The sequence below is a fragment of the Fusarium oxysporum genome, chromosome V (assembly GCF_013085055.1).
Source record: "Fusarium oxysporum Fo47 chromosome V, complete sequence".
Classification (NCBI taxonomy): domain Eukaryota; kingdom Fungi; phylum Ascomycota; class Sordariomycetes; order Hypocreales; family Nectriaceae; genus Fusarium; species Fusarium oxysporum.
The window spans coordinates 3,225,237-3,240,004 of record NC_072844.1 but is presented as its reverse complement, the minus strand read 5'-3'; the positions used below and the strand labels follow the sequence as shown (position 1 = coordinate 3,240,004).

Sequence of the window (14,768 nt, the reverse complement as noted above, 5' to 3'; positions counted from 1 at the left end):
GATCACATATTGATAGGGTGTTTATGCTCTGTTTACGCAGTCGTATAAACATAATTTCGTATCTCGTACATACAAAGCCAAATAGCGTCGCAGTCCGAATGTAAGCCACAGCCACCTGGACAGGGGTCTGATCTGAGGTTTAAGGCGGTATCGGTTAACATCGAAGCCGTCAGCTAATCGTACAAGCTAGTAGCATTTCTTGACAGTTGATAGATAACAGTATTATTTGTTGTTTTATGGAAAGACTCTAGAAACAGTAGTCATCTGATCGGCAGAAACAGCAGTACAGCACAGACGGATAAACCTGTTTCAATCAAACCCCCCCCGGGATCCAACACTAACAGCCCGTATCGTAGCTTTCTAACGGAGGAGCAGCCACCAATCCGAAGCTGAACGCATCAACTATAGGGAGGAACAGACTGCCTCGAACGCCAATTATGACATGATTCTCCACTTAGACTGAGACTCGCGTCCCCAGCTCAACCGCAGATTTGTCGATCGCCGCTCTGTGGCGATTCTAGCATAATCGCCGAGTCTAGACTCACTCTAACTAAACTCTACCTTCCAGCCTCCCGGTCTTCGGCGTTCGCCCCTAGTGGCAAACCCTAGGAATCCAACCTTCAATGCTCTTCTTCTGTCTTTTGCCAATGGTGAAAATGACCGTTGGGGGAAAACGTTGAAGATTCCTTCGAATGTGCACTGCTGAGAATGGCCAGTCCAGCTTGTGTACAGGTGCCGAAGAAAAGCATCGTTTCTGAAGCTACTCGGGAGCGCGAGACGTTCAGGTAACGAGGCAATTTCACCCTAGAAATGTTGAGTTATGTTACTGAGATCCAGTTAGGTATGACGACTCGCTTTTCACCAATGTTCGCTTTAACGATACTGGATTGCCTGTTCCGAGCAATGAGCTCTCCACGTCTCCTGATGTCGTATTGACAGCCCTGGCTCGTTTGGCGGCTTCTCAAACTGGTGCAGCGCGCTCAATGATCTCATTGTTTGATCAGACTCATCAGTATATCATCGCAGAAGCTTCATCGATAACCCCATTGATTCCGAGCTTGGGACAGGATGGTCACCCGGAAACACTTTGGCATTGTGGAACTGCAATCCCGCGATCGCATAGTGCTTGTGAAAGCACATTATGTTCCGATGAAATTCAATCAGATGCATCTGGACCAAAGGCCAACCACGACTTACCCGTCATTGTAGTTGATGATGTTACCCTCGATCCCGAGTACTCAACTAAACCGTACTGTCGACCCGGAGGCGCCGCAAGATTCTACGCCGCAGTGCCAATTCGCACAGATCGTGGTGTAAACATCGGAGTTATCTGCGTAATCCATACCGAACCTTCATTGCCATGGGAGGATAGTCATTCAAGACTTATGAGAGAGCTTTCAAGAGCCGTGACTGAACATCTCGAGACCACCAGCCTGAAAAGCCACCAACGAAGGAACGAAAGGAAGAGCTGGGGTTTGACCAGTTTTGTCGAAGGGAACACAGCACCTTTGAGCCAAGTCTCATCTACCGGACGAGAGTATGCAGAACATGAGATGAGAGGTGACGGTATGGCCAGGTCGCGAAGGCCAAAAATCGACGACTTGCAGCAAGCCTTGGGAGGAATGAGTGTCAGAAACTCAACTGCCACAGCCGACTCCCGCACGACGAACGCTCTTCACACCAAAGAGGTTATCATGTGTGATCCTCAGGCCAGATCAAAGTTTGCCCATGATCCAGGTCAGCTCCTCGAAACTCCACGGCAAATCTTCTCAAAAGCAGCGTCAATCGTCAAGGATTCTATTGAGACTGATGGCTGTTTGTTCCTCAATGCAGACATGCTTGAGTTTTCAAGCGCAGGCTCTTCCACTGAATGGATAGACGAAGACCTGGCGACTCGACGACCTTCAACATTCAGCTACAATGAGAGTGAGGATGCCTACACAACTGGCTCTTCTGATGACCGTCTACGACCCTCTTGTCAAGCACTCGGCTCTTCCGAACATGGGGCAGCTCATATTGCTCTCCCGCAAGCCCTTCTCGCCAGGATGATTCGACGATACCCTAGGGGCCATGTGTTCAACTACGACACCGATGGAAATCTACTCCAAGAAGAACTGTCTGATGATTCAATTCGTCATCCACCAAACAACAATGACTGGGGAAACCTACATAACAGACAAGACCACAGGTTCCGAGTTCAGCAGAGAGAAGCAAGTATTCTCCTCGAGACCTTCCCCGGTGCTCGAAGCATTGCATTCGTTCCTGTCTGGGACCTCAGGAAGAAACGATGGTCTGCTGGTGGCTTTATTCACACTTACAATATCAAGCGTACCTTCACGATCGACCTCGACTTAAGTTACCTCAGAGCTCTCGGTATGCTTGCGGCGGCCGAGGCCTTCAAGTTGGAGACCCTAGCTGCGGACAAGGCCAAGACTGATGCACTTGGCTCACTGTCTCATGAGTTGAGATCACCGCTTCATGGTGCCGTTCTGAGCGTTGAGTTGCTCAACGATACAGACCTTACTATTCCACAGCAAAATATTGTTCGCACCATTGAAACATGCTGCCGAACACTCTCAGATACAATTGACCATTTGCTCGAATATTCCAAGGTTAACAAGGCTTTGCCTGAAGAAGCGACTCGAGAGACCCAGGCAGACGGAAGTGGTATCAACAGGTCCTCGTCCGTTAGAATAGCTTCGAAGCCATCAAGAAAAGTCGTACAGCTAGATGTTCTGGCTGAAGAGGTTCTCGAGAGTGTCTACGCTGGATTCAACTTTCAACAGGCCACCCTTGCCCAATCATCCAGCCAAACACCTCGACGACCTGGTCACACATCTATCCGCCGAATGGACACCATGCAAGCTATGGAGGAGCTTCAAGCTCCATTGAAAAAGAAAGGAAATCTTTCAACGAAGATCGGAGACGTCGACGTTTTCCTGGTCATCGACTCACGACCATCGTGGGGTTTCTACACCCAGCCAGGTCCCGTGCGTCGAATTATCATGAATCTGTTCGGCAACTCGCTCAAGTACACGCAATGTGGAATTATCAGGGTCTCTTTAGAGCAGACCAGCGCTTTTGGTGCTGATGATAATGACTGCTGGGTAACCATCAAGGTGTCTGATACTGGCGTGGGCATTAGCGACGACTTTCTGCAAAACGGCTTGTTCAAACCATTCTCGCAAGAGAACCACTTGTCTCCTGGCACAGGTCTCGGACTTAGCTTCGTAAAGCAGATAACTGCACAGTTTGGAGGCCACATCTCTGTCGACAGTCGAACTGGCGTCGGTACTACGGTAACAGTGAGACTACCAATGAAGCTTGGTGACGACTGCCATCACAACGTCTGTGAAATTCGACAACGAGAAGAAGAATTTGACGCGCAAACGGAAAAGCTTCGAGGTCTTCGGGTCAAATTGGTTGATTTCAGCAAAGACTCCGTTACGGGAGGCGGTTCCGTACAAAGAACGATCGAATCTCCTGACCAACTTGTGCAGGATATGTGCAAGGAATGGTTAAACATGCAGGTCAACACCACCTCAGAGACACCTTGCTTCATGCCAGATCTCGCAATTTGGTCTGAGGAGGGGTTTGAAAGACCTTATGTTCCGCAGGATTCAGTCCTGGATATTCCAAATATTGTGCTCTGTGCCAATGCCGTTACTGCACATCAGTATGCCACTGGCACCAAGAAAATACCACGTCCCGGAGTCTTCGAGTTCATTTCACAACCGTAAGTAATATTCTATGATACGCCATATGCCGTGCTCCAGGCTAACTACAAATCAAGACTCGGTCCTCGAAAACTTGCCAAAGCATGTTCACTAGCCTTGTATCGCTGGACAGTCATGCAAACATCTACCCAATCTCCAACCACAGCATCAACAGAGCCCGAATCTTTGAGCATCGTCACCAGCACTGCCCCTTCACTAACAAACCCAAGCTCACCCTTCCCCGCGAGCGAAGACGAAACCCTAACACAACCAAAAGACTATTTCAGAGCATCCGAGTTCCTTCTTGTTGACGACAACTTCATCAACCTCAAGATCCTCTCCTCATACATGAAGAAGCTCAAACAACCATATCAAACAGCTTCAGACGGTTTAGAAGCCGTCACAGCATATGAAGCAGACCCTGGCCGATATAGCTGTATCTTGATGGATATTTCGATGCCGGTCATGGATGGGTTTGAAGCAACGAGAAGGATTCGTGCTTTTGAGTCACAACAGGGGTTGAGACCTGCTTTGATACTTGCCTTGACAGGGTTGGCTTCTGAGGAGGCGCAGAGGGAGGCTACTGTCAGCGGATTGGATTTGTTCTTGACGAAGCCTGTGAGGTTGAAGGAGTTGGGTCCCATTTTAAGAGCCAAGGGGGTCTTGGAGGAGGAGTCGAACCTGGGCTGAGTATCATGATCTATAGGAAGAAAATTAAGGTGTATGGGATCGAAAAGAACTAATTAATACGGGACAAAATAATGAAACAGATAGAAAATAACGATATCAATGGGATAAGCTGAATGTGTTGTGAATATGGATGGAGAGATAGATGGCATCGACTGATGTCATGAGTTACGGTTCGGAAGCTTATGCTTTTGGTTCAAGCAAGAAATAACCTCAGGGTAGGTATGTAGAAAGTATAAACCTTGTATGAAGTAACGTTTGAGTAGTACTTCAGAATAGTTCTTCAGCCTACGTGTCTTTTATTCATATTGTAAACTGGAAGAGTGTCGATGGATCAATCCCCTCTCAACTTCATGCTTCCAACAAGGTCGCGACATGATGTTTATGAAGCCCCAAAAAGTCTGGACTTGTCTTCTATCATGGACATAGAGTAGCAAGAGGTGAGAATTATATATATTAGGTATCAACAAAAAAAAAGACATGACAAAGTACGCTTCATCAACCCACCATCAGCTCCATAACCCCTAACAATCCCGTCCTTTCACATAACTATCACCCGTTCCTAAATGTCCCGCTAAATGCAACTCCTCAAACATGAAAAAGCAGAAACAAAAAGCAAGAAAACAGATAGATGTTTTTGCCCAAATAGAACGCCATGTCGCTTTCATATCCGTAACCCTTGGTATCTTCAACACGACCCAATAAGCGCCAGACCATACTCTCTCGGATTTCTTTTATCACTCCTGCCCTGATTGCTGTGGATATGTGTCTTTTGTTTCCTTAGATTGTTGTGTTTGGTGTTGATGCCTCGAGGTCAATGATCCATCACCCCCGTCCTTGATGCTTTCACAGGTATCGGTCTATAGATGCCTGAGAAACAAGTTGCAAGGCTCGACATACTACTGCCGGAGAGGAGTTTCTTTGAAACGCTTTACCCAGTGCTGTCGCACGCGGCTGGGCATCTTGCAAAACACCATAGCTTTGCACTCATTGATGAGTACGCCCTCAGAGATCTTGACCTGCAGATCAAGATCCTCATCTGCAAAGTCACGGAAAAATATGTCCAGCGCTTCCTCTTGCCAGCGCAGAGTATTTCGAGATCGTACAGCCTCGACAATCTCCTCCATAACAGGCCCGTTGGTCCCGTTGGTATTCTGGCTATCCGCCTGGGAAGGAGACCCAGCACTCGGACCATCACGCACAGCCAATGGCAGCATGGAGGAGTTGAGAACAGACGTTGAAAGAGCACGAGAACCATCGTTGGACGAAGTACGGCGACGCTTACCAGGAGATTCGGGGGCCGACTGACCCATAGGAATAGTAGTAGCAGGTGGCGTCGATTCGAACATGTTCGGGGTGCTTGAAGTGGGCAACTGTCGCTTGCGGCTCTGTGTAATAGTCTCGTCGGGCGGGGTTAGAGCATTAGCATTTGCTACAGTCGGCGGTCCGCGTGGAGGAATTGTAGTAGACGTCGGTCGCGGCTGGGTCGCCGACCCAGTGGAGGATGTAGTGGGAGTTTGAGTCAACATGGGTCGCGAGTTCGGGCTCTCGAGGCCAGGAGGTCGAGGTGGAGGATCGCTTGTCAAATTGAGTATACCGGTGCCCGGCATATCGGGGTCATCGGTCATGGGGCCATCTGTTCGTCTCCGTGGTTTCATTATACGTTTGGGAGCGCCGCCCGAGCCGATGACGTCTGGATAAAGGACTTCCATAAAGTCTTCATGATCAAAGGGTCGGCCGCGCAACGCCCTAGACAGCGGTTCCCTCTATTTGAGAGTCAGTATGTGCTTGACACAGTCGTTTCGTATGCGCGAGGCTGTAGTAGCCGGGCCTCGTCGTTCGCGTGATGGCAATTCCCGATCATTCGCATCGTCATGGCACAAGGAATGTTTACCTCGATATGGGCGGTCCACGCCTCCTCCGTAGCAGTAACCGTTCTCGCAACCGGATTGTAAACAAACTCGGGGTCCTCACGAAGACCTCTCCATAACCGGAATCGTTTTCTCGCGTTGTCACTCTTGTTGATCAGGTGGCTTTTCGCTGGGTAGGCGCCATGGCTCTCCTGCAGAGCCAGAGCAGCGCGCTCCCAGGCCTCTGCTTTAAAGGAGGAGTTCTCACGGAGACCAAGCTGGACGCTCTCGCAGAGACTTCGGAAGAAGGTCGCTTCGTATGCGGGAGTCCAGCTGAAGCGCGGAGCTCTTCGATCGCGGTCGACTCGAGCTGGGGGCTGGCCGTCTGGGCCGAGGACATCGGCGTCTTCGTCGGACATTGTTCTAGAAGGTGGGGGGAGAAAGGAGGGAAGAATAAAAAAAAGCCCCCTCGTGGCTTTTTGTGGGAGGCTGAGGCTGAAGCCGAAGCAAATGCTCCAACAACAAAGTCGTGTATTGGTACAGTCTTGACAAGACCTGACCTGGATCAAAAACGATGGGAACCAATTCTAAACCAAACCTTAGTGTTAGCTCGCCCAGTCGGGACTCGGCCGGGCGGTGAGTTTTTAGGTGGGGACGAGAGGTCACCTGGGCCACTGGGAATTTCACTATGCGTTATCACGTGTGACCACTGGAAAAGGGGAATAGAGATCAACAATTGCTTGGAATAGCGATTAATTCAAGCTGGCGTTCGGAATCGACGGTAGAACAATGATATCACATCGATGTTTATGGTACTGATTCATTGTCTATCGAGATGCATCTCACCGGAACTTTTGCTCCTTGACCTCGATCCAGGGCCGCGGACAGGGATTGGTAAGAGCTGAGGCTCAACTCCCCGAGAAAAGTCCATCTCATTGGTCCGTTTGAGTCTGTGACAGGTCAAGGCAATACGACATAACGTTTCTGTATTGCAAGGATTAATCTCACCAAACAATATCATTGTATGCGCCAGCACTTGCATATTTCCTTGGCCATCTTGATCGCAGATGAGTAACTTTTCTTTGTGATAGACTCTTTTTATTATGGAGATGTCCCACCTTCAAATGGAGCATCATGCCCGGTACAGCCGCGGTTACCGCCCGTAGCATTAACATTACGTAGATGCCTATAATCTGGGCCTTGATAATCCTTACTCTGTTTAGTAGGCCAAGGTACACTTTGCGTCATTCAGGACTCCGATATCGATGAGAAATGTAATTGAGTTTACAGACCCAAAATAGCAAAATTATTCTATCGACCGAAGATATCTTGACTCATGACTTCGAAAATGTAGGAAAAGTGAATGTCATCAATGAACTTTCAAGAGAAGGATCAGAGGAACAAGAATTGAATAAGAGCAAAGAACGCGATACCAGCACCAGCCAGTCCCAAATGTTGACTCATGGCGCCAGATACGATAACAGGGCGATCTGTGGACTCTCCTGTTCGGGCGTTAGTTTTCAAATCTATCACGAAATCAACAGTGAACTTACCAGGAGGAGCATTCTCGGGGGATTCAGGGACTACGCTGGGCTTGACGCTTGATTGGAATCTATTATTGTCTCCAGTGACCTTAGGTGCAGCGTTTCCTTGCTCCTCGGGCTGTTCCTTGCCGGGCTTTGCCATGGGCATTTCAGTTGGTGCAACTTCATTCATGTAAGGACGGTCCGAAACTGGGTACGTGATAGTGGCGGTAACAGGCTCAGGGCCACAAGTAGTACACGTCTGAACATCACACGTGAATCCATACGGAAGATCGTGCTCGTTCTTGGTAGGCTTTGCCTCCATGCCACTGTACGTCTCCGTGATAATATACTCCTGCTCAAAAATACCAGTAGAGCAGAAAGCAGGGTACTTGGTAGTGTACTCGAGAGTATGGACACAAGTTGGGCAGCCGCAGTGACAGTCGGGAGCTTGGACTTCGACAATGATGGCTTCTCCTGTGATAGCTGGCTTGTGAACCACGCATGTCGGGCCAGGGACGGTGACGGTAGCTGGAGGACGTAGGCCATCGCGGGTGAAGCATTGAGTTATCGTTGCTGTGCGGGTTTCGTACTGGACATCTTCTTGAGCGATTCCGAAAGCAGCGAAGAGCGCTGGAACAACGAGTGACTTGGGATACATGATTAACGAGAGTGAATAGCAAAAATGCACCAAACGAATGACTGCAGCTGGAAATCACACAGCTGAGAGAATAAGCAGAGAAAGAGTGTTTTGGATGTCATAAAGGGGACTTGGCGCTTATTAAATTCTCGTGTTAGTAATGCGGGAATGTACCTTCCATACCTCAACGTCCATCTGATTACCTTACCTAAAGACTGTGGCTTGCCGTCGACATGAATAGTGTCATGCCAGATTATGCCACGGAAGACCCATGTAGTGCGTGTCGCTATGCTCTGCTTGCTCTTAGCGGCCATTATGCTGCTCGTCTTAGTTTTAAAATTTGGTTCCCATGGATAACTTGACAGTGGCTGACTGAAAGGCCAAAATTCGTTACGGTTCTTTGCTTGGTGGAATCTAATGATTCTGGTCTCTGTTGTTGTTTAATCTCTGGTATGCAAGGGAGCAACTCAAGGGAGTCTTGGTGATTAGCCAGTTTAGTAGGATGGTTGATGTCTCACCTTGGGCGCGGTGACATCTCATATTAAAACTCATATTCTATACCAACGCCTCGCTAGCTAGATTGAGACATTGTCCAGTTGTTGCTCGCCACCCAATTTCAATATCTTGAGATATAGGGAGCAACCAACAGATGTCTTATGCTTCATGGGCTGAGTGTATGCAGGGCTGAGCTGAACATTTGAGTGTAGAGCAGTTAAGAGTTGTAGAAATTCATGGTATTGGACAGGTCCCTGATCTCCGTCTTCCCAAAGCTTTCATTGATTCTTCATGATGTCTCCTGTTCGCCTGTTCCCTTTCTTACTCGCATGTCTTTTTGGTGCATCCATTGCTCTTCAAGATGACCAAAGGCAGCCTGAATCTTGGTGCATAACCTATTTATCAACTTATCTGGTCTCAGTATCAGATGGTCACACTCGCCCAGCGGCTTCTTCTGTTGGCGAAGCCTTTTTCCCAGAGACCTCTGAAGCAGCTTTGACATTTTCTACAGATCAAGCTATCCCCTCAACTTTCCCTGTTCATGATGATCTAGTTATTAGCACTTCGGCCCCCAGTCCAACTACTGGAATTTTAGTCCCCGATGCCAATGGTCGATCAGTGATATTCCGCATCATTCCGGAATTGCAGGACACCAAACGAGATCTCCAGGTCAGGGCAGTTGGCGGTTTCGTTGGTAGCCAGTCAGAGATCTGTGCTGCTGCCGCTATCTTCAACCTTGTGCAAGGTCGTTTGCTGGATGGTACCTGGCCCATATACTACAACGGTGAGGGTTTCAAGGAGCTACGTGGCCAGCCAGGAGCGTTACCTCGAGATGCTGTTGCTGAAACCTTTGTTGATGAAGATGGATTCCTCCAGTTTTTCAGCTCAGTCCTACCAAATGGTGAGGCAGGCTTCTGTCAAGAAGCTGAGAGCGGCCAAGTCTATATCACTTTCACTGCATCGCCCCCAAGTTGCCAATCTATAAGACTTTCTATTATTGGAGGTATGGGCATCTTTTCGTGCCACTGATTGTAGACTGACTAGCTTTCTTCTAGTTGACGAATGCCGAGACGGCGATATAACCTCAACCCCTTCTTCTAGACCTGCCAGTGTACCTCCGCTAGCAGAATCTACATCAGCACTGCTCGGAACGACATCTCCCTTCAACGCAGCAGCTTCTGTGACCACAAAGGCGATCCAGAAGGGTTCTTCCGCTATAGATGTCCCAACTTTCACTCCTCCTTTCCAAGACACTTCTCAGGTCAAACCTGTGTATACTAGCTCTGTTCGATTTTATAACAGCTCTTCGTCTGTTATATTCCCGACACACCCTGCTCTTACTCAAACATCTTCTATATTGGAAATTTCAACTCCTGTCACAGATTTCCCACTTACATCTCGGCTGAGCTCCTGGGCCTCAAATCTGGAGAACCTGCCCACAGATGCACTATCCACGAATGACTTGGGAACGTCGAAAGAGCCACCTTCTACCTTTGAGCCTACTACAACTGCCACGCCAGCTACCACGAATGCTAAAAATACAATTGGCACTAGCTCTGGTATTGACTCTACGCCCAGCTCTGTTGTTAATTCTTCTACCACGTCTGGGCGATCATACAGTTTCGAGACTGATACTAGCACACTATCAGATCTGTCAGTGGATGCTAGTTCATCTTTTGACTCGAGCCCAACGAGTCTTTCAACGGCTGATACCAGACTTTCCACCACGACAGCTGTCGATACCACAACTTCACATACTTCAACCACTACAAGCTCTGAAGCGACGGGCACACGTGCGTGTCCAGAGGGCCTGTCTGAACCACTGACATTATTCGATGGCCAGAGGCCATCTGACAATGGCGTCGAATGGCTCGTGCTCCCTTTTCTGATAACGATCTACGGTCAGGCTAGTGATATGCTCTATATCAGCCCCAACGGGCTTGTTACACTGGGAGACTCCTTCGGGGCCGATTCGTTCTCCAATGTGGCCTTACCAGCTGAAAATGTTGGGCCACTGGCTATTTTTCCTTACTGGATTGACATGATAGTTCCCGAAGGTTCAGGGGCTGAGGTCACATACCAGATTGAGGATATTCCCAACCAGCCAGGGGTGTTGACCATAGATTGGTGTGTTTTCTCTACATCAGATGGAACTGAGCCAAACCACTTTCAACTGGTAGTTTCAGAGGATCAGCTGACCCCATTCACCTTCTTCTACTATACTATCAATCCTGGGGGAAGTTATGCTACTATCGGGGCCCAAAATCGTGGCTCGGATCAGTTTTTGCAGTATTACGGCCCCATCCCAGATAGAACGTTCATGGAAGTCAGCACGTTTGGTGATGAGGAAATACGTATTGGTCAGTTCTGAGATCCCCCAAATTCTTAATGGTCACTTGATCATTTCCTTATTCTTTCTTGTATTTGTTTCCTCCCTTTCGATCTCTGGATTAGTTAGGCTTTCAGGGCTACGCGAAGCTTGGTTTGATAGATTGACCACACGTGGCCCCCTTTCTGGTCAGATAAGATATTGGCAGACGAGAATATGAGAGCCTAGGGCAACAGTGTATAGTTGAATTGCCTTCAAACCTTGACTGTATTAGCTACACTACAATATCATCTCAGTCTTGATTGTCCTTCGACCCAATCCCTCAAAGAATCGCGCCGAGCATCCAAGATCCCGTGTTGAGTGAAGGACCAGAGTTATAAAGCTGAACCACCCAAAGAATATAAGCAAGGCATTTTTAACCAACCCATTAAAGACCGATTCCAACAAGTTACAACAAAGGCGGAAGAAATCAAGATTCGGTCAAATTACCTCATCAATGAACGTAAAGTCATCTCTATGTACACCAACTATGTGAAGTGAAAAGAAGAAAAGGCGCTATGTTGAGCTCTGGATAAAATCCAAGTTAAGGCTCCTCCAATCCCAGAGCTGCGAGAAGTCCCCGAGGTCGACGTCGGTGATGTTGCCTAGACCGTAATCAATATTGAGATCCTGGGGATGATAATCAACGTATGTTGGAGGAACCATGCCACCCCCAGTATGGTCAGCATGTGGCATTCCATAAAGACCTCCTTGGACAATGCCATCGATACCGGCGCTTGGTGATGGGACTTGCTGAGGTGGCATGTGGCCGTGCGCGACATCCATGTTGTAAACAACCTGAGGTTTCGCATACCCTTCGGCGGGGACTTGGTTGTTCATGACATAACCAGTGTTCTCATGGTTGTCATAAGAAGAGTGAGTGCTCTGCGGCGTCGATCCTGAAGGCGCGCCTTCAGAACTAGCGTAATAGCTCGGTGAGCTTTCCTGTGACACATGCTCCGGATGATATCCATCCTCAGGCTTGATAACGACATCATGACGGGTATTTGTGGCTGGTGCTGCTGGAGAAACTGGAGCGACTCGTTGTTTCTTACGATTCACAGTCTCACGTGGCGGTGCCGATCGTCTGGGCATCTTCTGAACCATCTTAACAAGAATGTCATGAGATGTCTTTGCTGTCTTCGATAGAGCCTTGAGACGCTTCAACAATCTAATCGCATTATCCACTGAATCGGCGATCTCATCCTTTCTAGGGATTGTGTCGTCCTGATCTTTGATAACAGCAGTGGAGAGAACTGCGGCTGTATCGAAGAGTGAGAAGATGATAAAGTGGAATCTTGCGTCTCGATGAGAAGCATGATCAGCCCACCGAGTAGTCGTGTCCAAATTCTTGAGGGAATAGAAGACTGCATCTTTTCGAACAGCGAGTAAATCCGCAGGTGAATTCCGCGTATACACTTGCGCCATGAACGCTCGCATAGGGTTCAGAATCATAAGATATGCCATCGTGTGGATATAGAACCGGTGGTAGACAATCCATGGAAACTTATAATCCTTCGACGTGTCAGGGTTGTCGACATCATAAACTGCAGGGAAACGTCGGATCCAGTCCTCAAGCATGGACTTATACTCTTGAATATCGCTTGCTGAAGTGATGTTCTTGGGAGCACCCCATCGCTGCGCGAGCTGAGTGACCAGCTCTGACTGAAGTTTCATATGCAGAAGTGGTGAAGGAGAAAAGTCTTCGAGTGTGAGACTTGGTGGCTCCACGTTGATATCACTGTGGTCAATGATCGTCGGACGACCTAAACCAGAAGCAAATTGCCTGAAAATAGTCAGGATATCATGCACCTAGGCTTTGGTGATTTCACTTACCAATCCCAGCAATCCAAGATACACCATACTCTCCGACGCATCTCGCGTTCAAATTCTGATAGCCCTTCAGCAATAGCAGTTCGATGAAGACCTGGTGCAAGAGTTAGCTCACTGGTATCACAGGAGATCGAACGTACTCACCTAATTCATGTGCCTCTCGAACAGCAGCACCAATAACATGCCACGCCTCAACAAACTTCGCTTCCGACTTGTACCAGTAGATTGAGTGAAGCATCCACTGAATATTGAGCAGATGACAGTGACCCACCGGAATCACTCTTCCGAGTTCCGTAGCCGCCTTATGGTATTCGACTGTTAGCTTCTCGGCAGGTTCGGAGAGCTCAACTTCGACAATGGGCTTTATCTCAACATCCAGATGCTGCGTGGCACATGCGCAGACCATGACGAGCAGGATAGTCCATTGAAGAGAGAGCGACTGATTACGATTCCTTCGCTCCCACCATTGTTGATATTCCTGGAGGAAAGTTGGCGGATAGATAATGTAGTAGTGATAGTTCATGTTGTTGAAAAAGCTCTGAACAAGAGCGTCTGGCGGGTCGTCAGTTAACAATTTCTTAAAAATATGGTTACTTTGAGTCACTACTTACCCATCTGAGGGCGACCAGGCAAGACATCGATAGCATGCTTGAGCTGGGGACAGGTACTGGGATGGACCCAAGTCAGTTCGCCCAGAGGCTTCTTGTCCTTCTAAGATGAGTTTTAGTACGCAATTCAACTGAGATGGCATTTTTTTCAGAGTGAGGAGAATTTCCTTACCTTTGCATCGATAGTCAGTGACTCAAAGAGAGGGCCAGCGGCATAGCCCATGGCTCCCAGCCCAACGTCGTCGTCGTCCTCATCAGGCTCGGAGTCGTCGGGTTCAATGTCATCCTCACGACTACGCGAGCGCTTCTTATCGCTATTTGGCGTGAGTCCGTCAGACGGTGAGCTCGCAGTAGTCGCCTGAATGAAGCGGCATTTATCTGCGACCTTGCGCTTCTGGCAATGGTTGCAAGGCCATTCTCGATTGCACTGCTGGCAGTGAGTACAGGGACTTCATCGGCCCCGCGGGGCGGTCGAGAGGTGCCCCAGAGGGTTTGCAGGTCATCTTTGAAGGGCTATGACGTACCTTTTGCTTCCTGCGATGACACTCAGCGCAGGCCGAGCGATATTGAACTGTATGCGAGCTGTTATCCTCCATGTTAGTGTGGAGTTGACGTGTGGAGATCGACAGGGAGCGACGCGAAGAATCCAAGGATGGGCAGAGGAAAAACTTTGTCGCGTTATTCCGGAATTGTTGTAATTGAATACGGAATGGCTCTTGTCTGGTTGTGGTCTAGTCTAAACGGATAATGCCGCCCGTCTGTCTTAGAGCACCTGGTGTTCCTTTGTTTTTGTCCAGAGCCTCGGCAATTGATTTATGATGATGTTTCAATGATAAGTTATGTCTTCAAACAGGATTTCAAGAGTTGCAGACCGTCCAAGTAAAAGCTGCCCCTGAGAAATGAATATCGGTCCGAGTTTCGATCACCAAGAACGCCATCATCGCCTACACCTGAGACCCAAATCTGTTGTGGCACCTGAGATGCAGCCAGCCTCGGGCTACACGAAGTTACAAAGCCACATTTCTCACACTTGAGGCAATGCATTCCA

The 14,768-nt window shown here is 48.5% G+C and overlaps 5 protein-coding genes across 5 annotated transcripts; 2 read left to right on the top strand and 3 right to left on the bottom strand.

Annotated features, from left to right (window-relative positions):
- The first annotated feature begins 592 nt into the window (after positions 1-592).
- On the top strand, positions 593-4,622 carry FOBCDRAFT_161932 (uncharacterized protein). Its single transcript, XM_031184777.3, has 3 exons — positions 593-785; positions 842-3,736; positions 3,794-4,622. The coding sequence occupies exons 1-3, from the start codon at positions 709-711 to the stop codon at positions 4,404-4,406; spliced, it is 3,585 nt and encodes a 1,194-aa protein (XP_031040419.2). The 5' UTR covers positions 593-708; the 3' UTR covers positions 4,407-4,622.
- Positions 4,623-4,829: 207 nt separating this feature from the next.
- Positions 4,830-6,874, bottom strand: FOBCDRAFT_224179 (Myb/SANT-like DNA-binding domain-containing protein). The gene is made up of 2 exons (XM_031184776.3): positions 6,298-6,874; positions 4,830-6,169 (listed from the first exon to the last, which is right to left on the bottom strand). Exons 1-2 carry the CDS (start codon positions 6,670-6,672, stop codon positions 5,303-5,305), a joined length of 1,242 nt encoding a protein of 413 aa, XP_031040418.1. The 5' UTR covers positions 6,673-6,874; the 3' UTR covers positions 4,830-5,302.
- Positions 6,875-7,299: 425 nt separating this feature from the next.
- On the bottom strand, positions 7,300-8,655 carry FOBCDRAFT_261158 (uncharacterized protein). The gene is made up of 3 exons (XM_031184774.3): positions 8,620-8,655; positions 7,807-8,553; positions 7,300-7,755 (listed from the first exon to the last, which is right to left on the bottom strand). Exons 2-3 carry the CDS (start codon positions 8,435-8,437, stop codon positions 7,646-7,648), a joined length of 741 nt encoding a protein of 246 aa, XP_031040416.2. The 5' UTR covers positions 8,438-8,553; positions 8,620-8,655; the 3' UTR covers positions 7,300-7,645.
- Positions 8,656-9,205: 550 nt separating this feature from the next.
- FOBCDRAFT_274478 (uncharacterized protein) lies at positions 9,206-11,282 on the top strand (the record flags this gene model as incomplete). The annotated part of the gene is made up of 2 exons (XM_031184773.2): positions 9,206-9,914; positions 9,967-11,282. The coding sequence occupies 2 exons, from the start codon at positions 9,206-9,208 to the stop codon at positions 11,280-11,282; spliced, it is 2,025 nt and encodes a 674-aa protein (XP_031040415.2).
- A 182-nt stretch (positions 11,283-11,464) lies between these two features.
- On the bottom strand, positions 11,465-14,369 carry FOBCDRAFT_224176 (fungal-specific transcription factor domain-containing protein). The gene is made up of 6 exons (XM_031184772.3): positions 14,245-14,369; positions 13,893-14,147; positions 13,724-13,823; positions 13,257-13,664; positions 13,116-13,206; positions 11,465-13,065 (listed from the first exon to the last, which is right to left on the bottom strand). The coding sequence occupies exons 1-6, from the start codon at positions 14,314-14,316 to the stop codon at positions 11,796-11,798; spliced, it is 2,196 nt and encodes a 731-aa protein (XP_031040414.2). The 5' UTR covers positions 14,317-14,369; the 3' UTR covers positions 11,465-11,795.
- Positions 14,370-14,768: the final 399 nt, after the last annotated feature.

Excerpts from the sequence above, each read along its gene's own strand:
- FOBCDRAFT_161932 (XM_031184777.3), top strand. The coding sequence starts at position 709 with ATGGCCAGTCCAGCTTGTGTACAGGTGCCGAAGAAAAGCATCGTTTCT. Across the intron at positions 786-841 it reads CGGGAGCGCGAGACGTTCAG|GTATGACGACTCGCTTTTCA; the intron begins GTAACGAGGCAA and ends AGATCCAGTTAG. Across the intron at positions 3,737-3,793 it reads TTCGAGTTCATTTCACAACC|ACTCGGTCCTCGAAAACTTG; the intron begins GTAAGTAATATT and ends CTACAAATCAAG.
- FOBCDRAFT_224179 (XM_031184776.3), bottom strand. The coding sequence starts at position 6,672 with ATGTCCGACGAAGACGCCGATGTCCTCGGCCCAGACGGCCAGCCCCCA. Across the intron at positions 6,170-6,297 it reads CGTGGACCGCCCATATCGAG|AGGGAACCGCTGTCTAGGGC; the intron begins GTAAACATTCCT and ends ACTCTCAAATAG.
- FOBCDRAFT_261158 (XM_031184774.3), bottom strand. The coding sequence starts at position 8,437 with ATGTATCCCAAGTCACTCGTTGTTCCAGCGCTCTTCGCTGCTTTCGGA. Across the intron at positions 7,756-7,806 it reads CCCCGAGAATGCTCCTCCTG|GAGAGTCCACAGATCGCCCT; the intron begins GTAAGTTCACTG and ends ACGCCCGAACAG.
- FOBCDRAFT_224176 (XM_031184772.3), bottom strand. The coding sequence starts at position 14,316 with ATGGAGGATAACAGCTCGCATACAGTTCAATATCGCTCGGCCTGCGCT. Across the intron at positions 14,148-14,244 it reads GTCATCGCAGGAAGCAAAAG|TGCAATCGAGAATGGCCTTG; the intron begins GTACGTCATAGC and ends CACTGCCAGCAG. Across the intron at positions 13,207-13,256 it reads TCGAGAGGCACATGAATTAG|GTCTTCATCGAACTGCTATT; the intron begins GTGAGTACGTTC and ends CTCTTGCACCAG.